Raw genomic sequence first — 23,331 nt, 5'->3', positions numbered from 1 at the left:
TACAAACTGTAAATGTTAGTACTGTGGCTCTTCCTATACCTTTACAAAACGTCTGGTAAATGATCTAAGAGAGAGGCTATGCAAATAGCCAAAGATTCTGCTTCTTTCGATCACAGATGGAACTTGTGAGTAATTGTGTGTAGGCCGTTGTCTGCTACTGAACGAGCTGAGTTTCACACTGCAAACGCCCAAAATATGACTTGATAGTTAAGAAACACCAGGTTTTGAGTACTACCGACGCCTGCAGCTTGACTAGTGCCCCAGTGTGTTAGCACTCGGCGGCTGTCGTGAATGAACCCGGCGTTCGAGCGCGCGGCGGGCGGCGGGCGGCGGCTCGCTTCCGTAATGAGCCGGGTGTTTGTTTTCCTAATGGAAGAGTGCGCTCCGTGTGGACACACGAGGCGGGCACACACGCCCGGCGCCAGCCAGGGCTTCTCACATTCCTGCTATCTGCAACAGCGAGATAGCGTCCTGTCCTCTAGCAGCAGCGGAGGTTGCCCTTCCAGGAAAACTGCACCGTACGTGGCTGTGTTCATTTACACAAGCGCTGTCTAGATTAGAAGGGCACTCCATTCGATGACTAACGCAAAAGTTATGATCTCCCTATGATTTCTCGAAAGACACGAGTCTCTGACGTAATTTAAGCAGAACAGGACGGAGCAACATATCAACAGATACTATACTCAGCAACACAGGAGCAAGTTTTCAGATTCGTAAACTGTAAATGTAAACAGAATTCCTGTTAGTGGATCATATCTGAATAATATTCGTGTTGTGAATGATAATGTACTATTTGTCTGTTGTCTGCACTTTCTTGTTGTTGTTGTTGTTGTTGTTGTCTACAGTCCTGAGACTGGTTTGATGCAGCTCTCCATGCTACCCTATCCTCTGCAAGCTTCTTCATCTCCCAGTACCTACTGCAGCCTACATCCTTCTGAATCTGCTTAGTGTATTCATCTCTTGGTCTCCCTCTACGATTTTTACCCTCCACGCTGCCCTCCAATACTAAATTGGCGATCCCTCGATGTCTCACAACATGTCCTACCAACCGATCCCTTATTCTAGTCAAGTTGTGCCACATGCTCCTCTTCTCCCCAAACCTATTCAATATCTCCTCATTAGTTATGTGATCTACCAATCTAATCTTCAGCGTTCTTCTGTAGCACCACATTTCGAAAGCTTATATTCTCTTCTTGTCTAATCTATTTATCGTCCACGTTTCACTTCCATACATGGCTACACTCCACACAAACACTTTCAAAAACGACTTCCTGACATTTAAATCTATACTCGATGCTAACAAATTTCTCTTCTTCAGAAACGCTTTCCTTGCCATTGCCAGTCTACATTTTATATCCTCTCTACTTCAACCATCATCAGTTATTTTGCTCACCAAATAGCAAAACTCCTTTACAACTTTAAGTGTGTCATTTCCTAATCTAATTCCCTCAGCATCACCCGACTTAATTCGACTACATTCCATTATCCTCGTTTTGCTTTTGTTGATATTCATCTTACACCCTCCTATCAAGACGCTGTCCGTTCCGTTCAACTGCTCTTCCAAGTCCTTTCCTGCCTCTTACAGAATTACAATGTCATCGGCGAACCTCAAAGTTTTTATTTCTTCTCCATGGATTTTAATACCTACTCCGAACTTTTCTTTTGTTTCCTTTACTGCTTGCTTAATATACAGATTGAATAACATCGGGGATAGGCTACAACCCTGTCTGACTCCCTTCCCAACCACTGCTTCCCTTTTATGCCCCTCGACCCTTATAACTGCCATCTGGTTTCTGTACAAATTGTAAATAGCCTTTCGCTCCCTGTATTTTACCCCTGCCACCTTCAGAATTTGAAAGAGAGTATTCCAATCAACATTGTCAAAAGCTTTCTCTAAGTCTACAAATGCTAGAAACGTAGGATTACCTTTCCTTAATCTTTCTTCTAAGATAAGTCGTAGGGTCAGTGTTGCCTCACGTGTTCCAACATTTCTACGGAATCCAAACTGATCTTCCCCGAGGTCGGATTCTATTAGTTTTTCCATTCGTCTGTAAAGAATTCGTGTTAGTATTTTGCACCTGTGACTTATTAAACTGATAGTTCGATAATTTTCACATCTGTCAACACCTGCTTTCTTTGGGATTGGAATTATTATATTCTTCTTAAGTCTGAGGGTATTTCGCCTGTCTCATACAGCCTGCTCACCAGATGGTAGAGTTTTGTTGGCCTGGCTCTCCCAAGACTGTCAATAGTTCTAATGGAATGTTGTCTACTCCTGAGGCCTTGTTTCGACTCAGGTCTTTCAGTGCTCTGTCAAACTCTTCACGCAGTATCATATCTCCCATTTCATCTTCATCTACATCCTCTTCCATTTCATAATATTGTCCTCAAGTACATCGCCCTTGTGTAGACCCTCTATATACTCCTCCCACCTTTCTACTTTCCCTTCTTTGCTTAGAAATGGGTTTCCATCAAAGCTCTTGATATTCATGCAAGTGGTTCTCCTTTCTCCAAAGGTCTCTTTAATTTTCCTGTAGGCAGTATCTATCTTACCCCTAGTGAGATAAGCCGCCACATCCTTACATTTGTCCTCTAGCAATCCCTGCTTAGCCATTTTGCACTGCCTGTCGATATCTTTTTTGAGACGTTTGTATTCCTTTTTGTCTGCTTCATTTAATGCATTTTTATATTTTCTCCTTTAATCAATTAAAATCAATATTTCTTCTGTTACTCAAGGGTTTCTACTAGCCCTCGTCTTTTTACCTATTTGATCCTCTGCTGCCTTCACTATTTCATCCCTCAAAGCTACCCATTCTTCTTCTACTGTATTTCTTTCCCCCATTCATGTCAGTTGTTCCCTTATGTTCTCCCTGAAACTCTTTACAACCTCTGGTTGCACTTTCTTAATAGGGGAAAAGGTTCAAAATGGTTCAAATGGCTCCGAGCACTATGGGACTTAACATCTGAGGTCATCAGTCCCCTAGAACTTAGAACTACTTAAACCTCACTAACCTAAGAGCATCACACACATCCATGCCCGAGGCAGGATTCGAACCTGCGACCGTTGTAACCATTTTATGAATTGGACTTTGAACAGCACTCTCGCTTCATTATCTACATCTACAGAAATACTTCGCAAGCCATTGTACAAGGTATGACGGAGCGTACGACGTAACAATATCAGTAATTTTTTTTTCAAGTTTATTTGAGTGTTGAGCGAGTCTATATGCCTATCTGTACTAGCCCTAATTTTTCTTACGTTACTGTCATGCCACCCCGCCTCCCCCTACAGGTGGTACACAGTGGGGGGGGGGGGGGGGGGGGTATAATGATCGCATAGTCTTTGTCGATGTTCTCTAAATTTACCAAACAAAGTTGTCTTTCCTCCAAGCATGCCCATTCAGTTCTCCGAGGATTTCTGTTCTACTTTGTGTAGGCTACACCGATCTGTTACGATCCTATGTATAGCATGACGTCTCTGAATCTGACCGATGTCTGTAGTCATGCTCACGTGGCAAGGATGAAATCACTGCAACAGTAATCTAGAATTGGTCGCATTGGCGTCTTCCACACGATTGATTTTGAACGTGCACTGCACCTACCTGGAGACCTACCAACAACAATTAAGTCTTGCATTCGCCTTTTGTAACACTGATTTTACATGATCGTCCAATTTCATAGCGCTCATCACCATTACTCCTAAATACGTTGCAACGTGTGCAAGTTGTTAACCACTGATTTTGTAATCAGATACCAAACTGGTCGTTTTCTCTGTGATTATATTACTCCAAGTAAAGGGCTTTGCGCGTGTTCAGAGAGATCGAGAAATGACTGAATAATTATTGCTTACAAAAATGTGGAAGACTATACGTTCTACACATTATAATTACAATACTAACGGCCTTGTCTCTTTGAATACACCGATGTCCGTCAGGTCACGAAGTTATGCAACATCGAGCGTGGGTAACCTCCTGGGCACGCCACGTGCTGCTCACTGATTTGCCTTTGCCTTTACGGTAAAGGAAAGGCTGAGTTGTAACGTAAAGTACCTGACAACCAGATTTTGCGCCAAAGTCCGGGATTAAATTCCAAACCTCTTCGCAGTGTCTGATGAAGTGAGCGTATGTGTTACTGTTCATGGTGATCAGACGTTGGATGGCTTGGCGACCCCCTTGGTGCTACTCGAGTGGGCTATGTGGCGGTACCAGATTTCACACTCTCTCTTCTCACATCACCACCACCCAAAACAAACACGACACGACACCACACACATTACACTCACAGAAGACACTTATTATCAGCCGACCGCTGTGACCGAGCGGTTCTAGGCGCGTCAGTCCGGAACCGCGCTGGGGCTACGGTCGCAGGTTCGAATCCTGCCTGCCTCGGGCATGGCTGTGTGTGATGTCCTTAGGTTAGTTAGATTTAAGTAGTTCTAAATCTAGGGGACTGGTGACCTCAGATGTTAAGTCCCATAGCGCTCAGAGCCATTTGAACTTATTATCAGCTATACTTAAACACAAAAAATCACACTTCGCGATGGAGAGGTGTCATTCATTGTGCGCGAAGAACAGAAAAACCTTTCTAATTAGGCCGCTGAACCTGCCCTTTGGATCTCCCAGCCAACAAGGCCATACATCTTTGCTGTTTACTTTTTTATCACGATAAAATAAAGGAGTATGGATTGAGGTAACATAAATACGATGAACAGACGAACAGTTTCAATGTGAGACATACCAACGACTTAGGGCAGCGGGCTTTTAATTTCCCGGTCAACAGCTACAATGCAAAAAATTGTGTTACATCGTTATAAAAGGCTTACAGTCTGAACTCTCTGTTTATAGAGCGCAAATAAGCTGTGTCATGTCTGATGGGAACGGCGTGCATATAAAGAAAGAAAGAAGGAACACGTATCCTGGTTTACACTAACGTCGAAAGAACATCTGCTTGACGCCAAGTTAAGAGAGACGAAGTGCTTGGAGTGTCAGCAAACAGGCCGTCCAAACAAATGGAAGTCGCACTGAGCGGTTGATGTTACTGGCGGAACTGCTGCTGCCGAATCTCTCTTTCCGAGCGTTTTCCCCGCTTTTACAGGGGCTCCTGTATTCAATATTTGCCAAATTTATTTTAACTACGTGGCCCGATGCCCCTTCTGCCACCACAGTTAACTTTAAAGGACAGAAATCGCGTACGTCATCTGCCTTTTTCCTGAAGAGGACCCAATAAGCCGAAAAATAGTTTGAAATAAACAAAAATCAGTAGTACAAAAACAATGTACTTAATATTCAATCTTAAAATCGTGTAAACGTTGTCCTATTTTATATTTTTGTGCATTGTATATTCGGAGGTGGACATTGGAGACCAGCCCAGCATTTGCCTAAACGGGCATGGAAAACCGCACAAAACCGCATTTATGAATCTGTACATATTGTTAAGTATGTTGAAAGCGCGCGATACGGTTATCTAAGTAGCTGTTGGAGAAATAGATCAGTTTCTTACATGAGACACGAGGAAACGATGAGCGGTCATAAGCGAGCACAACCGACAGTAATGAATCCACGCATCAAACAGGGCAAGAGGAACCTGGCTGCATGTGGAGGATGCGAAAGAACTCACCAAAAAGTAACATAAAGAAAAACTTATGAAGACGAAGGCGCTGAGAACAGCTAATGAAGCAAATGTTGTCGTGCAGATAACGTTCGCGTTGTTTATTAATGACCTTTTCTACTTTAGTTCCACTAATAAAACATTAAAGAAGATGATCTCGAATAAGTCCCAAGACGGAGTGTTTTTTCTTCGAGCGCACAATCGTAGGACGTAGGTTCAATGTAAGGTATTGTTTCGTTTGTAATGGATCATCCACGTTGTGCGTGTTTCAAACGACGAGCTATGGCGACAAACATTAATGAGAATTGATTTTTAGCGCTAAGGCGTGGTCCAAGGGTGGCTACAGGTCGTTTGTATACGCAGTGGATCAATACCAGTAGGTGAAACGCGCGAACAATAGTCATGCCGGCTGAGGCAGGAGACTCCGCCAATACTTGGGATACCAAAGGTGCGTTTTTTTTATTTCTGTTACTCTCTTAATCTTCTCCCTTCCGCTAATTGCTGTTGAAAAGCCAAAGGCCCACTCGAGTTCCCTTGATGACTGTACGACACAAAGCTTTACGCCTCGCTATGCTCGTCAATACCGACATTGGACTGTTGACGACTGGAAACATGTTGCCTGGTCGGACGACTCTCGTTTCAAATTTTAAACAGCGGATGGACGTGTACGGGTAAGGAAACAAGCACATGAATGCGTGGACCCTGCATGCCAGCAGGGGACTATTGAAGCTATTGGAGGCTCTGTAATGGTGTGGGGAGTGTCCATTTGGAGTGATATGAGACCTCTAGATACGACTCTGACAGGTGACACGTACGTAAGCATGCTGCCTGATCGCCTGCATCCATTCATGTCCATTGTGCATTCCGACGGACTTAGGCAATTCTAGCAGGACAATGCGACGCCCCACACGCTCAGAATTGCTACAGAGTGGCTCCACGAACACTCTTCTGACACCGGCCGGAGCGGCCGTGCGGTTCTAGGCGCTTCAGTTTGGAACCGCGTGACCGCTAAGGTCGCAAGTTCGAATCCTGCCTCGGGCATGGATGTGTGTGATGTCCTTAGGTTAGTTAGGTTTAAGTAGTTCTCAGTCTAGGGGACTGATGACCTCAGATGTTAAGTCCCATAGTGCTCAGAGCCATTTGAACCATTTTTGAACTCTTCTGACTTTAAACATTTCCGCTGGCCACCAAACTCCCCAGAAACGAACATTATGGAGCATATCTGGGATGCCATGCAACGTGCTGTTCACAAGAGATCTCCAACCCATGGTACTCTTATGGATTTATGGACAACCCTGCAGGATTCATGGTGTCAGTTCCCTCCAGGGGGGGGGGGGTTACACGAGATTAGGTGGGTGTCCAGTCCCTTTGGCTCTTTAGTGTAGGAGAGGTAACACGTGAGAACCCATGATGCCCGCGCCGTACCACTGTGCCGTCAGAGTTGCCTCAACTACTAGTTCATACCCGATGGCTCTCCACACCATGACGCCAGCAGCAACGCCCCTGTGCCTCTCCAAAGCATTGGAAGATTGGGACCTCTCTCAAGGTCGCTGCCATACTCGCCGAAAGTGGTCATCCGGGTGTAGAAATGAGATTTATCGCTGAGCACACCGTGACGCTATTCCTCAACAGTCTGTGCTTCCCGGTCGCAGCACCACTCCAGACGTAGAGGTTTGTGTTGTGGTGTTAAAGCTGCCCTCCACGTGAGACCGTAGCTGCCTAGTCCATGACATATACTGCTGTAGCCAGTCTATTATTTGTTATCGAATGGCAAACTTCGACGTGAAAGAGTTACGATGTGCTTGTTGCACAATACGGCGATCCTAGTTTGCGGTCATCAGACGTGGTCGACCTGCCTTCAAGTCCCTATGGAGTACAAGATCGGGCCTCTTTCACACCCAAATGTCCGAAAATCTGCATATTGCACGACTTGACTAACTTGCCAATAGGAAACACACAATGAGGCCCATTTTAAACTATTTCAGGTGCTGATAACGCTGTCTCAGACGAGTACGCGTGATCTCCGTGTCCTTCACAATGATCATTCATCATCTGACGCTCTTCACGCTCCCTGTATACCTTAACAGGCCTGGTAAGAACACTAAACATCAACAACGCTAATGCACTCTCGTCTCTAATCATTTACAAGACCGCTAATGGTGTGTACGTTTACGACGTTCCGTTGACATCCTACCATTTTTTCTGAGTGTTTCACTTTTTTTCCAGGCAGTGCGTACATCATCTCGTGGATAATTTGGGGAACTTCGTGACGCTGTTCGTGGACTATGTTGTTCGTCTATAGGAAAGTTGCAACAACAAGAGACTGAAGCAAAATGCAGCGATAGCGGCAAAGAATCGATGGTTCATATAGGAACCGCCAGTTGATCCTGCACGCAATTACTTGTAACGTATTGCGCAAAATAGGCAGAGAGAAGCTTTAGTGTTCGATTACACCGGTAGTAAATCACTGGCACTATTAACAACAGTAATATACATTGCAGGAACCGCCCGGAGCGACACAAAGAGAAAGAACTAGTTCTAGGAAACGCAACGGCCAGGGTGAAATTCATTCGAAAAGTCCCAAGGAAATGTAATTAACGCACGGACTACAGTCGTTGCATGAAGTGTTGCTCGTCAGACTGGGGTTCCTCTGGTACGATTAAGAGAGGAGACATAAAATTTAAAGAAGCAGCAAAACGTCTCGTCAAGAGTGCGATTAATAAGCGCGGGAGCATTACAGAGGTAAGCTCGCCCCACAAAAAATTAGTCGCTCCTACAGAAATCACCGGCCGCGGTGGCCGTGCGGTTCTAGGCACTTCAGTCCGGACCGCGTGACTGCTACGGTCGCAGGTTCGAATCCTGCCTCGGGCATGGATGTGTGTGATGTGCTTAGGTTAGTTAGGTTTAAGTAGTTCTAAGTTCTAGGGGACTGATGACCTCAGATGTTAAGTCCCATAGTGCTCAGAGCCAGAGCCTACAGAAATCATTACTAACCTCATTTAATACCGTGGAATGCCGCTCACCCGGACTTGATAACCGCCTGGATTCGGTTAGGCAGTGAGTCAACAAGATTGTGCAGGTACGTCGCACCCAGGTTAATGATGATGATGATGTTTGTTTTGTGGGGCGCTCAACTGCGTGGTTATCAGCACCCGTACAAAGTCCCAACCTTTGCTCAGTCCAAACTCGCCACATTCATGAATGATGATGAAATGATGAGGACAACACAAACACCCAGTCATCACGAGGCAGGTGAAAATCCCTGACCCCGCAGGGAATCGAATCCGGGACCCCGTGCTCGGGAAGCGAGAACGCGACCGCGAGACCACGAGCTGCGGCCTCGCATCCAAGTTAAGCCACTCGCTGAGGATTTGATCTCGCAGTCCCACCAAATTGCGGCGATGCTGATTTCGGAGTTTTGCTCACTCTCCCAACATGTCCCATACATTTGTTTTTGGGTTCAAGTCAGATGACTTTGGTTCAAATGGTTCAAATGGCTCTGAGCGCTATGGGACTTAACTACTGAGGTCATCAGTCCCCTAGAACTTAGAACTACTTAAACCTAACTAACCTAAGGACATCACACACATCCATGCCCGAGGCAGGATTCGAACCTGCGACCGTAGCGGTCGCGCGGTTCCATACCGTAGTGCCTAGAACTGCTTGGCCACACCAGCCGGCAGAGCGGGCTCATTTCATCACACGTTACGACAGCTGTCATAAAGGTAACATGTGTTTTGGTAGCATGGGCGATTATTTATTTTGTATAAAATAGATTTACATTAAATTTTGTTATTATAACGGAATAAACTACAGCAAAACTTTAAGAAACATCAAATATTCCTTACGACGAGCCTACTGTGAGTAAACCAAGGGTTAACGAATGGTGTAAGGCCTTTGAAGAAGGTTGGAAAGACACTGAAAATGACGTGCTCACTGAATGCCGTAACACGCCATCAGCCGGTAAATCGTGAAAAAAGTGAAAAAAAAATGATTACGAATGATCGCCGAACCACAATCACAGGAGATGCTGATAAAGTTGTTACTCCAACTGTCTCATTGCAAGAAATTGTCTTGGCTGCTATAGGTATGAAACGTGTGGCAGCAAAACTTGTTATAAATTACTGAATCTCGAACTAAAACAGCTGTGAATACAAGTTGCTAAACAGTTGGTAGATGAAGTCAGTAAGGACGGAGAGCTGCTGAAATGTGTTATAATAGGGGTAGGAGTTTCAGATATGGAGTTGACACTTAAGTATAAGTCGCCGCAATGGATGCAATCTGGATCGCCAAGACCGAAAAATACTCGAGAAGTATAGTCTAATGTGAAGGTTACGCTCATTGTGTTCTCCGATTTTAAGGGAATCTTGCCACAAGATGGAACAACCATCAGGGAATACTGCTTGCAAGTTCAGTGGAGTCGGCATGAAGCAGACCTTAAAAATAAAATAAAAAATCCCAGATTTATGGCAAAACAATTGTTGGTTTTTGCACAAAGATAATGCACATGCTCACACTTCGTTGCTTGTCGGTAATTTTTTGACAAAAACAGTACTGCAATGATGCTCCAGCCTCGATATTCTACAAGACGGCTAGTTACTTTTTTCTGTTCCCAAAAATAAGAAAAACCTTTAGGGAACGTCGTTTTACAGCGTAGTTGAAATTAAAAATGCATTACCGAGAGAGCTGAAAGCTGAAAGACGAATTCCAGAAATGTTTTGAGGATTAGAAAAAGCGCTGGTGTCTAATGCCAGTTACATGGAAGGTGATAACATTGATGTAAACGAATAAATAAAATTATCTCCAAATAACAAAAACCTCCATTATTTTTAACACACCTGTTGCGTCTCGTAAAATGCCCACGATTTGAAAAATCAGGGAAATTGGAGCTCATCTTGAGACACCGACAGCCGTTCTCCTTAAGTACCTTCCGCGAATAGGGCAGGAAGTGGGGGACATGACACTGGTAGCAGCAGTACCCTCGCTTGCGGAGTACAGATATACAGGGTGTCCTAGAAATGTTGCGACGAAATTCGAGGGGTTGTAGAGGGTGTCTCGAGGAATAAACCGAGGATAGGAACCCGTGCGCAGCAACGCCATCCGAGGACGCTGCAGAGTGCCGAAGTTATTGTTGCCGACGCCTGCGACAAGGCCACCCCTTCGGCAGCAGACGTGACTTTGTACACTGACGGACCGTTGGCGGAACGTCTCGCAATGTTGTTCGTTATCCAGTCACGGCTACTAATTGCCATTGCCATGAACAAGTGGTGAAGAAGATGGAGCTAGTTGCTGCATAGGCAGGTCTTGTCGCATATGAGTGAGGTACTCTGTTACGGTTTCAGCCATAGGTTGGAGTTTGTCTCCTTTACACCGTAAAACACTGGAGATCTCAGAGGATTCCAGGAGGAAAATAAAGTGCGGATGGAAAGACGAGTCGGAAACCACCATCCAGGGAGGCATCAGAGCATTGCATTCATAGCAGACAAGGCCTTTATACACAGCAACTAGCTCCATCTTCCCTACTGGCGATCACGGCAATTACTCACAATCAATGATTCTTTTTAGTCTTGAGTCTTCTGACCGATTTGATGCGGCCCGCCACAAATTCCTCTCCTGTGCTAATTTCTTAATCTCAGAGTAGCACTTCCAACCTATGTCATCAATTATTTGTTGCGTACATTCCAACCTGTGTCTTGCTCTACACTTTTTACTGTCTACATTGTGAGACGTTCTGTCTACGGTCTGTTAGCATAAAAAGTAATGTTTGATGCCGAAGGGCTGGCCTGCTGGCAGACGTCGGCGCCTGTAACTCTACGCTCTGTAGCGTCACTGGACGAGATTTCTGGTCACTGGTTCCTACCCTCAATTTGTTCCTCAAGATACCGTCTACGACCCCTCGAAGTTTCTGGGGAACCCTGTTGTACAGGGTGAGTGAAATGAAACTGTCCCTGAAAATATTTCCTGTAGCTTAAGACGATTGCGAAATTTTCCAGGCCAGTTTTACTTTGCCCATTCTTTATATCGAACTGCTATGACGAGAAGCTGTCCGTGAATACCTGCGAGTGGTGGTGCGAGGGCTGCTGCAGGTAGGAATAGAGGCAGGCGGTGGTGGTGGGGGCGGGCGCAGGCCCGGCGGACGCCTTGGGCCCCATTGCCACCCCCACCCCCACGCCCACGCCCACCGACGCCGCCGTGGCGGACATCACGTCCGGCTGGCTGTCTGCGCTCGCGCTCGTGACGTCACTGTCTGCGTCGCCTCCTCGGTCGGCGTCGCCGTCGCCGTGGCCGCGGCCGTCCTCAGTGCTGGCTGCATCACGCTCCTTCTGGACCTCGCTGTCCTCGCTGGTCGCTTCGGCACTGCAACACCACAAACAGAGGACTAAGGTTAACGGCGGATCAAGAAAGCACGCGCACAGTCGAGCATCCCGTCTGCAGCCGAACTACTTGCTCAGCCGGTAACGACATCTGCCAAAGTGTAGTGCGAAATTTGTCCCATAGCTTTGGTCTCAAAACTATACAGACATTAGAAAAAAAACAAAGCATCATCATTCTGAAGACTGGTTTGACCACCACGGTGTTTTACTATACATGGTACTGTTGGATGTAATCTCCTGTTGCCTCCCTCCGTCTTTTGAACTGACTTCCCAGGCAGTTACAGGGAGATCTACAGTTTCACATACATTCCGAATCACGGCGCAACTCGGGATGTTGCACATTAGCAAACAGTGCCACAGATGAAATAAGTGAGAAGTGTGACAAATTAAGATCCTAGGACTGACTGGAGATCGAACCCGAGACCTTTGCATTTGTAATCTGACACTTTAACAACAGTAGATCCGACACGAAGTATGTTGAGATGAGTAATCAGTGACTGGAAAAGAATATTTCACTTGGTATGAAGGCTTGTGTGAGCGGTTCTAGGCGTTTCAGTCCCGAACCACACGGCTGCTACGGTCGCAGGTTCGAATCCTGCCTCGAGCGTGCATGTGTGTGACGTCCTTAGGTTAGTTAGGTTTACTTAGTTCTAAGTCTAGGGGACTGATGACCTCAGATGTTAAGTCCCATAGCGCTTAGAGCGATTTGAACCATTTGATTGAACGTATGCCTGGGAGAGTGGAAGTTGTCATCAAGGCTAAGGGTGGGCCAACACCATACTGGATTCCAACATGACCAATGGAGGGCGCCACGAACTTTTAAGTCATTTTCAGCCAGGTGTTCGGATACTTTTGATCACATAGTGTATCTTGCCATTATCGATATCGATAACAGGCAAAGATCGTCGAAATTGTCGATTTCGCGGAGAGATGAACTGTGCCTGCACATAATTACGCATGTACGGAGCCATCTGTGTGCGAATCCTACTCGTACTTCTCAAGATTTGTTTTAACGCGATTATTACTGCTGGTGGCAATGACTACAAAGTATGAGATTAACGGGACAGCGGTAGCAGTAAACTAGTCAGCGTAAAGGTGGTTTTCTCTGAGCGCACGTTTCGCCAGCGCCGTCCATCTTCAGGGGACATTTGGCACGCGCAGGGAAAGCGCCGTGTCCGTGACCTTCCGCCCGCGGCCGTGTGGCTGGCGCCGGCGCGGGCGACGGCGCCTGGGGACCGCACGGTGAAACCCGCCGCGACATTTCAGGGAAAACGTCCCGTGTTCTCCTCTCGCATGACGCCACGGGAACAGCTCGCGATTACCGCAGCGGGGAGCCACCTGGACCCAGACCGGTTTGTCCGCGGCAGCGATTGCGTGTGTGTCGCGCGGAACGTCCCGCGCTTGTTCCTGTAACTGTACCAATCAGTCACGCACTCTCACGCTTCATTCACTTTCCAATATTCCGTGTCGTGCCGAATATTGCCCTGATTTCATTAATAAGGCCACGTGACATTCCTTCTTACAGCTCTGTTGTAACTTCCAATTACTTCACCGAAATGTCAGCATTGTAGCTTGACAGAAAACGATGTTGGGGTAAGTTTAGATTTCACAAACGCGCGTTGGAAAAATTGCTTAACTGCTGCTGGACAAACCTGTGGCGATGTAGGCAATATCACTGTATAGGAAACATTTTTGGAATATCTTTGTTAACATTACTCTATGCGAAAAAAGAACTTCTTGACCGATTTTATAACAAATTCACATTCTGAGCTCATATTCTACATTTTATATCTACAGTCGATGCACACATTTTACGGTATGTGGCGTGCTATTTCGGCGATCTTCGCAAACGCAATCGGCAACCCTTCTCGCACCTCGGGCACGCATGTAGCCTAAATGGCCCCTGCAGGCCTCGGCGTCGCGGACTCGCCCTGTAGTAGTAACCGTCACCAGACGGCGGTGCCAGCGCTAGCAGAGGCCGCATCTTCCAAGGGACCTTTTCGCGTCCACCACGCACGTGACCAGAAAATAGAGCTGCACAGGTCAGTTCTTCCGGCTTCCGAGAACCTCTGCTAGACTCCGGGCGAGTGCTATTCACCCCATCGTGAGGACCGATGCTGCTGTATTCAGCCTTCATAGTTGTTGCAATCAGACTGTATCCAGGGTAGACTTTTCTGTTCATATGCTGGTGTTATTCAGGACAGCTTATTCGGACTTGGAGTATTTTCCATACAAGTGTATTTGTCTATGAACATACTAATTGTGTTAGTTTGTGAGACTCTGGAATCACCATACTGTCAAGTCCTCATATCTCTGAGACACTGTAATTTTGTTATTATCGTCGAAATAGACGTTTCTTTCTTTGGTCAATAAACTTTTGTAAACTTTATTACTGTTTTCCTGTGTCGATGTGAGCGACACATCCTAGCTTAGGGTACTTCACGTACGACAATCATTTTCCACTTTCCTGTTCAATGCGCGTATGGTACTTTGGAAGGATGACCGTCGCTAAGCCGCGTTAGAGTTCAAATTTCTCTGATTTTTACAGTCTTGGTAATTTAGCGAAATGTATGTGGGAGACAAGAACATGCTCTATTCTTGGAACGCACGCTCTAGTAATTTTAACGGTAAAACACTGACATGGACAATGCCTCTCTTGTAGCGTCTAACACTGGAATTTGATGAACATCTTCGTAACACACTTGATGCGATTCCGTGAAAAAAATCTGACTCTCTTTTACGGATAGCCTCTGCGTCCGTTATTAATCCTACCTGGAAAGAGTAAAGTTCACAGAGGATAAATAAAAATCTTGTGGTTTGCCGTTGACACTGTAATTTTATCAGAGACGGCTGAAGAATAGGAAGATCGGTTGAACAGTATGGATATTGTCCTCAGATGAGGTTACAAGACGCAATGATATTCAAGTATATTGAGGGTAAAGGAATGTAGTTGAATGAAATCGGGCGATGCTGAGGAAATTAGATTAGGAAATGAGACAAAAACGATAGATAAGTTTTGTTATTTGGGTAGCAAAACAAACGACGATGGCCGAAGTAAACACGATATAAAATGCAGACTGGCGATAGCAAGGAAAGTGTTACTGAATTAAAATTGTTAACATTGAATATAAATATAAGAGTTAGGAAGTCTTTTCTGAACATATTTGTAAGTAGTGTAGCCTCGTGCGTAGTGAAAAGTGCGTGATAAATAGTTCATAGAAGGACCTGTGAAATGCTTTGGATTAGATCAATTAACTAATGAGGAGGTACTGAATGAGAAGGGGAGAAAAGGCGTTTACTGCACAACTGTACTAAAAGAAGGAATCGGCTGAAAGGATTCATCCTAAGACATCAAGAAGTCGGTAATACGGTAATGGAAGGGAGTGTTTGGGGGGGGGGGGGGGTAAAAAATTGGAGATCGGGCTAAACCTTGACTTCCGTCAGTATATTCAAGTTCAAGTAGGTTGCGGTATGTGAAGAGAGATGAAGAAGCTTGGGCAGGATAAACTACAGGGGAGAGCTGTATCAAACCAGTCGCAGACTAACGAACAATACTCGTCAATCGGTCTAGCCAGTGTTTCGTAAGCCACCTTCTTAGTACATGAATTACTCTTCCTCGAGAATTCCTATGAATTTCAGGTTGATATCTCCTGCTCCTATGGCTATCTTCATCTCTGCTTGATGTTCAACAGAAAAAAAAACCGCCGTTGACCACTGGATCTGATAAGGGCATTGTGATAAACCCTTTGAACATTGCTGGGCGAACAAAGGAGAATTTGGTGTGGACCAGGGAATGGTTCTGAATTATGTTGGAAGTAATACTCCATGCGGAAAAAATCTCTTCGCCAATTTCAGTCTAAACCTACCCTGTAACATCATCAGTTACGAGGCAATTTTGCAGGATTAATAAAATGTATTCTTACGATTGTCCATCCGCTCTTGTTACTCCATTTTTGTGCACAAGATTTCGATACCTGTGTTAACAGTCTTCAGACAGTGCTCAAAGCGGCGTTCACTATATTCTACCTGGCTTACAGCAGATTTGCGAGACAATCACTCACAGCACTTGGCTACGTCAGTCCTTGCAATATTTTTTAAAAAATAAAGTAAGTCATTTCGGCTAACGGTGTAGCTATTGTCGTGATCCGTCAGTTGTGAATAGTAATTTGAAACTACATAAAATTCTCCCTTTGAACTGTAGTGCTGTTGGCGCTCGTCGCTATATTTAGTCCACTAAGCGGAGTCCACATAGCCACCAACAAAACCTACATACATATTTGACGCACGCTTATCGGATGGTGATTATTCATCGTTATTCAAGCTCGCTTACATTGGCTATAATTGCGACAATATTATAGGTAGATTTTTGATCTTGGCTCGCCCATTTCAGTCTCAATGTTATTTCCCCTTAATTTTGCGCTCTATGCCTTAGGGCACGATTACCGCAATTCTGATATTACTTTTCCCTTCATACATCGTGACATTTTAAGATAAATGATTTTTTTTAAATTCACAAATTCGTAGCTTATACGAATGTTTGAAATACAGGGCTTATTAAACGTCACGAACCACAAAATCGCTTCTAAACGGTCGTTATGTTGAGACACCTGATACATATGCTGTATCTTGAATAAGTGTATGAACAGCTTTGTAAATATTACTGACTTTCTAATACACGTGTTATATGGAGGTTAATAATTACCCATAACGGGACCTTTTTTGGAAAACGTGAACACGCACAAGCTTGATTATTTAGTCCGAAAGATCAATGCAAGACAAATTGTACGCAAACGATAATATTTCACGAGTGGTTGGACATTCGCTTCGTTATCGTGCCGTGGATAGTACATTCATCCGCGTCGTCAGGGTTATGGACGTCTCGTGAACAGAAACTGATCGTCACGTCATTATTTTAAAGTATCAGAAAGAAACACAATTTGAATCTATCAGGCAAGATGATGATTTGTGGATATCAATTGCCGTTACTAAAGGATAACGACTGATGTTAACTAAGTAGCGACTAGATCCTGTGATCAATCCAACCCACGTTTCCTTAGGTTGCTTCTGGTCTGAATAGATGCACGGTTTTACCAGAATTTCGACTAAGTGATATCTGAGTGCGCCCTTTCCCCAGCCCTCCAGACGTTAATTAATTAACTAATTAAAGGAGTGCATTATGGTGGTGTAACATAAATACATGGCTGAGCGCGTCGCGGCAGATCAGGTACGTCGACATTGCAGGTACGGGTCATACGGAAATCATCGTAGTGTACGTACATGAATTTGTCTATATTTGTGCCAGGTCGCTTACCCAGTGAATCATCGCTCTGCCTGATACAAATACGTTGCAAATAATGTTCACTTGTACTTACTTATTGTCTTCTCGTGGAGTATGGGAGGCTTCAGGACGATAATGCACGCTGATAGACGGCAGAACCGCTCTCGAATGACAAGAGCAACACGATCAAGACTACTTCAACCAGCTCCTTACCCTACCCTGCCATACGCCACTACCACTCCACTGATCTTGAATATTTGTGGGAACAACTGTGTCCTTATGTCTGCTATGTTTCTCCCCCCAGGAATCCTTCCATAGATATAGGAAGCACTGCAGACAAGATGGTTCCACATATCTGTAGAGACGTATCAGAAATCACTTCCAGCTTGTTTGGCTGTTGTGTATAACTATTTAAAATGCAAAACACACAAATGCTGACTTTATATTTTATTCCGACAGGCTTCGTTCATAAACCATGTTCACGGTTCTGTTCAAAACAAAAAACAAAAATCACGTCCAAATGCAGAAAAGAAATGAGTCATATGGTCTTAAGATTATTTCGAATGTAACAAGAAAATTACTTACGTCGAAAAATTAATCTACATCCAACATGACATACTAAAACTGAAAGTATCATTCATTTCGAACATTAGAAGCGCGATATCTGTGTGAAGAGCAACTAACTGAAGAGAACCAACACGAGACATACACTAGCATTATAGGGCCAGAACTCATTGTAAAGAATTGAAAGATCAATGGCGACGAAGATATTACATTCTTAGGTAGGATGAAGATAACACTAACAAAATTGTATTCCAACCAAACTTTTCAAGAAGACAAAGTAATAAACATTTAAAAGTACGTTACATAAATTTTTTACATACTTAATTACTTTATGATAACAATATGCTTTGTCGTGGTAAAGACTAAAGAGTGACCTTTTAACAATAACATATAACAAAATTATCCGACTGGGTTAAATACCATACTGGAAATATCCAGTTCATGCTTACATCCATAGCTGAAAGGTATTAACGCAATTTACAGATTTTTCAGAAAAAAGTACTGTCCAATAACGCAATTACTATTACACCCAATATTTGAAACATCTTCAGCAAAGGCAATCGGAAATGATCATAGTCACAATCTTTTGAAACGATAAGAACAAGCGGGACCCTTTAGGGGGCTATTCCATGGCGTAAAATCAGAAGTGATGTACTAATAGCATATCCAATTAAGAAACAATATACATTCGCGTAATCAAAAGTAAGAAGTTTGAATAATACAAAAAATCATCATAATGTTTTGTCAGGTGCCTTAGTAATAATGCCACTAGTCACCAAAAATGTACAAAAACGAAGCGCAAGTACACTTTGCTAAGAGAAAATATACAAATATTACTATAATACAATCAATGAGCTTCGGTCAATCACACACTGTAATTAATCCTTTCATGCTGACATACGATGTCAGAAAATGGAACACCTATTCACAGATCAACAAAAATTTAAGTAATCTCAATTCCCTATTTGTAGCTTAATCAATAAGTCACCTAAGGCCATCAGGTAGTAACACATTCATTAATCGTATGAGGATCGTATGACCATCTAGGAGGATAATCAAGTGAGAGCCGCATCATAAGCATATTAGCTGTGATGCACCTCATTACATATAATCAAACATCATTTCCTGTTTGAATTCTGTACGATTTTTATTTTGTATTTTGTTCAGGACCGTGATCGTCGTTTATGACCGCAACCGGTCGGAGGAAAACATAAATAAAGTCAACATTTGTGTTCATGTATCTTAAAAAGTATTTGCAAACTGATAACTGCTTTAGCAGGACGCTGTGTATAAGCTGCAAAACTCCGATTATTCTACAAACCAAAGAGTTATTGTAACACTGCAAATGAACAAACAGGTGCTTTCACTACTGTAAAATCTGCCATATGCATATCGTAACGGACGTATCAGCCGATAGTATGCAAGAGAGAGGCATGAGAAAACTGGCTGAGTCTTGGGCACTTGTTACAGTGCTGTTGAACTGGAGGTGTTGGGGAGACTGGATGGGGGTGGGGAGAGGAATGATGAGAGGTGGGGGTGGGGGGATGGGGGGGTGGGGGGAGCGTGCGCTATCGGAGCAGGTCTGGCCTATCGGGCATCGCGGGACAGGTCGGCGACCCTGCCCGCTGCGCCACGTAATCGACATTGTTACGGCCGACCGTAACGAGCAGGCGAGAAGCGTGCGCCGTAACTCTGCCCGGCTCATCACAGCTCTCCTCCCACACTGTAAACATAGACGCATAAACATTCTCCTTATCTGCGTGCAATTTGTTATCTCCTCACGGCCGTGGTTTGTCGCCCCGGGCTACGCGGGAAGCGTAACTCACACCTTGTTCCCAAACAGGAAGCTGGGTTTCGCCCGGGGTGCGTTATCGACATATTGCGAACATCGGTAACCCTGTAATTTTCAGTAGCTGCTGTCCAGAGATACCGGCTACCAACATGACTATTCACAGTACAAATAAAACACCGATTGAACGAAGTAAACTCAGCACAGAAAATATTAGTCGCCGTCTTAAAAACAACACACTGAAGCTTTGCGGCTCCGAATGATGTGTAGACCTGGTATACCAGGTGGTCACGTGTGCCTTCGCCGCTGAACTAAGCCGAGGCAGCGAAGCGGTGTGTACGTAACAGTCGGTTGCGTGAAGCCACCGCCGTAACATGGGTCTACGTGGAGACTTGACGGAAGGGCAGAATGGTACCCATGACCACATCTTGAATCAAGTCGCCTGATTTGTCGCTGTATCAACGCTCACCGTCCAGTGCGTTTACAAACAGTGGTGTATTATCTGCAGCCATGTAACAAAGCGTAAGCACAGTGGTCGTAAAATGATTCCGACTGACACAGACGTATTTCTAACGCGGCAGGAATCTGCGCTGTCAGTGAATGCAGATCCATTTCTACATCTACGAGGGTCGTTCAATAAGTAATGCCCCACATTTATTTTCTCAGAACGCGTTTCTTATTAAGAGTCAGAATTTGTTGACAATATACATAAACATGTCTTGTCCATGAGCTATTTTTCTGCGTAGTCTCCATCATGTTCTGTGGCCGTACGCCAACGTTGTGGAAGAGCATGTATTCCCTGCTGGCAAACGCTCCTGTCCTGGAGGCGTAGCCATATTTTCACTGCATGACTGACACTCTCGTCATCTTCAAAGTGTGTTCCCCTCAGAGAATCTTTAAGCTCCAACATTTCAGATGAAATGGCCTTTCCTTGAATCTGTGGTACGCTGTGAGCATTCGTGGAACCAACCGTGAGCACCTCTTTTTGAATATCCGAGAATCTTGATCACTGGAGACGCATTTCTAATGCTGACTGCCAACTGTAGAGCCAATTGTCGAGTTGTGATGCACCGGTCGGCACGAATAATTGCATCCGCACGATTAAGCATGTCTGGAGCAGTGGTTGTGGCAAGATGTCCCGAGCGTGTATGATTATGGAGCTCTGTTTCTGCATTTCCTTAGGCTGTAGCTTTCTTTACCCATCGCCCAATTGTACTCCTACCAACTGCAGCATGCCATACACTGCACACAAGCGTTTATGGATGTTCACCACGGTTTCTTTTCCTGCACACGAGAATTCAATAACAGCACGCTACCTGTACCGGGAGTCGTATGTAGATGCCATTTTGACACTGTACTACGACTCTGCTATCTGCTATCTGCCAGAACGGTTAGAAATTTGACTGGCGCACAGAACAAACATCAAATGTGAAGCACCGATAATGTTATCTGTCTATGCATATTAATGGCTTTTAAAAAAAATGTGGGGCATCACTTACTGAACGACCCTTATACGTCTATACTCCGCATGCTACCTTACGATATATGAGAATTATTGTGGGTGTCCTTCCCAATTAGTTCTAATTTCTCAGACTTTCTCGTTGCGGTCTTTCCGCGAGACGTACGTGGGAGGCAGTAATATGTTGTCCGACTCTTCCCAGAATGTACTATGTCAGAATTTGAATAGTTTCCGACCGAATATTGCTTGAAACCATGTTGTGCTTCGGAAGGGATGAAGTAGTGTGATCAGTGCATCAGGAGAAATGCGGAATATCTGTTATATACGAACTACAGCCACTTAAAATACACTGCATTCTCGCTTCCAGGGAAGGAATACAAAGTTATAAGTAACAAAAAATTCTTGAAAAGAAAGTACCAAGGAGATGTGTAGGGTTCGCAAAATAAAACTAGCTCGCAAAATACACTCTAAGGAGAAACAACACGACGCACCACGAAGAAATTGATCCAGATGCACAGACAAACAAATGATTACAACTTCAAAAAAATTGGATGATATATTCAGGAGAAAGAGCTTCACAAATTGGGCAAGACAATAATGCTTTGATCCACATTGACTGGCGGGGTTGTTACATGTTCTCCCGAGGGATATCGTGCCCAAATTCTGTCCAACTGGCTCGTTAGATCGTCAGCACCCCGAGATGGTTGGAGGGCCCGACACGTAATGCTTCAAACATTCCAGTCCGCAGCTCGTGGTCTAGGGGCTAGCGTTGCTGCCTCTGAATCACGGGGTCCCGGGTTAGATTGCCGGCCGGGTTGGGGATTTTCTCTGCCCGGGGAATGGGTGTTTGTGTTGTCGTCATCATTTCATCATCACTCGTGGAAAAGGGCTAGACTGCACTGTGTAAAGATCGGGACTTTGTGCTGGCGCTGATGACAGCGCAGTTAAGCGCTCCACAAACCAGACATAGACATCATCATTCAAACTTTCTCGACTGAGGAGAGATCCGTCGACTTCGCTGGCCAAGATGCGGTTTGGCTAGCAAGAAGACAAGCAGTAGAAACTCTCGCTGCATACGGACGGGCATTATCTTGCTGAAATGAAAGCGCGGCACGTCTTGTCGTGAAGGGCAACAAAAGAGGGTGAAGAATATCGTCGACGTAGCGCTGTGCTGTAAGGGTGCCGCGAATGACCATCAAATGGGTCCTGCCATGAAAAGTAAACGCAGACATCACTACTGGTTGTCGGGCCATATGGGTGACGACAGTCTAGTTGGTATCCCACCGGAGTCCGGGGCATCTCCAGATAAGTCTTCACTGGTCACGGGGCTCAGTTCCAAGTGGTATCCATCACTGAAGACAATTCTATTCCAGTGAACGACATTCCACCCCGAAGACGTGTACGATTGACACTGAATTCGGAATTTGTTCCCATTCTTCATAAATAAGTATTTTTGTCCTTATTCTCCTAATTAAGAAATCAAATACAAGATACAGTAGAATTTATATGCGGAGGAAAAATCAGCAACAAAGATAGGTGACAGTGCAGCTCAAGATTTTGGAGCCGTTAACAGCTTTTCTCCCATCATATTTGACCAATTAATCCACAACATGGTGTTCGTGCGACATATGGCAAACACACGGGTATTGTGCGTCTTGCAGATCATCACATTCATTCACAGAATGCCTCCACAGTGACGCGTCCCCACTGCTTCAGCTTCTCATTGCACCGCCTTCCCCCAATCCTATGTCCTCCGTACCCTACATAGCACACCGACCCAAACAGTTAAGTTGCTCTTCGACAGCTTGGTGTTCGCCTCAAGATACGTATTGAGTTATAGCCCGGGAGGTGGGAGGGCTGTTGGGGGGAGAGTGGGCTAGTAGTAGTTGGAATAGGCTCTGTCTTTTGCACAATGGCCTTTGCTTAGAGGACTAAGCGATGTCTAGTGCCATAGTACTTCCTGGCCTTCTCGACTGCTGTCGTTGTTTATTGTCCGAGGTTATGAATTCATAACTCGCATGACGCTACATTCATGCTGACTAGAAGCGGTTGCCAGCGTCCACTCGCAGTGCACCTAGTCTCATCCTTATCAACATCGCCGGCCTCGCGTAAACAAATATCGGGCCGAAAATTGAAGAAGAAATGACAGGGGTCAGAGACCACGGCTGCAAAATCGCGCGGACGCGAAAAAGTAAATGATTTACCCGAATCACTGTAGGCGAACGCCGGGATGTTCCCTTCACCAACGACATGGCCGATC

At 44.8% G+C, this 23,331-nt stretch overlaps 1 protein-coding gene across 1 annotated transcript in view; it reads right to left on the bottom strand.

Moving 5' to 3' along the window:
- The window catches only part of LOC124795667, a 296,867-nt gene that overhangs the window by 206,757 nt on the left and 66,779 nt on the right, over nt 1–23,331 (bottom strand). Inside the window, exon 5 of the mRNA XM_047259739.1 lies at nt 11,664–11,964. Coding sequence (XP_047115695.1) covers nt 11,664–11,964 — 301 coding nt within the window. The remainder of the gene's footprint in view (nt 1–11,663; nt 11,965–23,331) is intronic.

This window comes from Schistocerca piceifrons, chromosome 4, assembly GCF_021461385.2.
Source record: "Schistocerca piceifrons isolate TAMUIC-IGC-003096 chromosome 4, iqSchPice1.1, whole genome shotgun sequence".
In the NCBI taxonomy this organism is placed as follows: domain Eukaryota; kingdom Metazoa; phylum Arthropoda; class Insecta; order Orthoptera; family Acrididae; genus Schistocerca; species Schistocerca piceifrons.
This window is presented reverse-complemented; position numbering and strand designations above follow the sequence as displayed.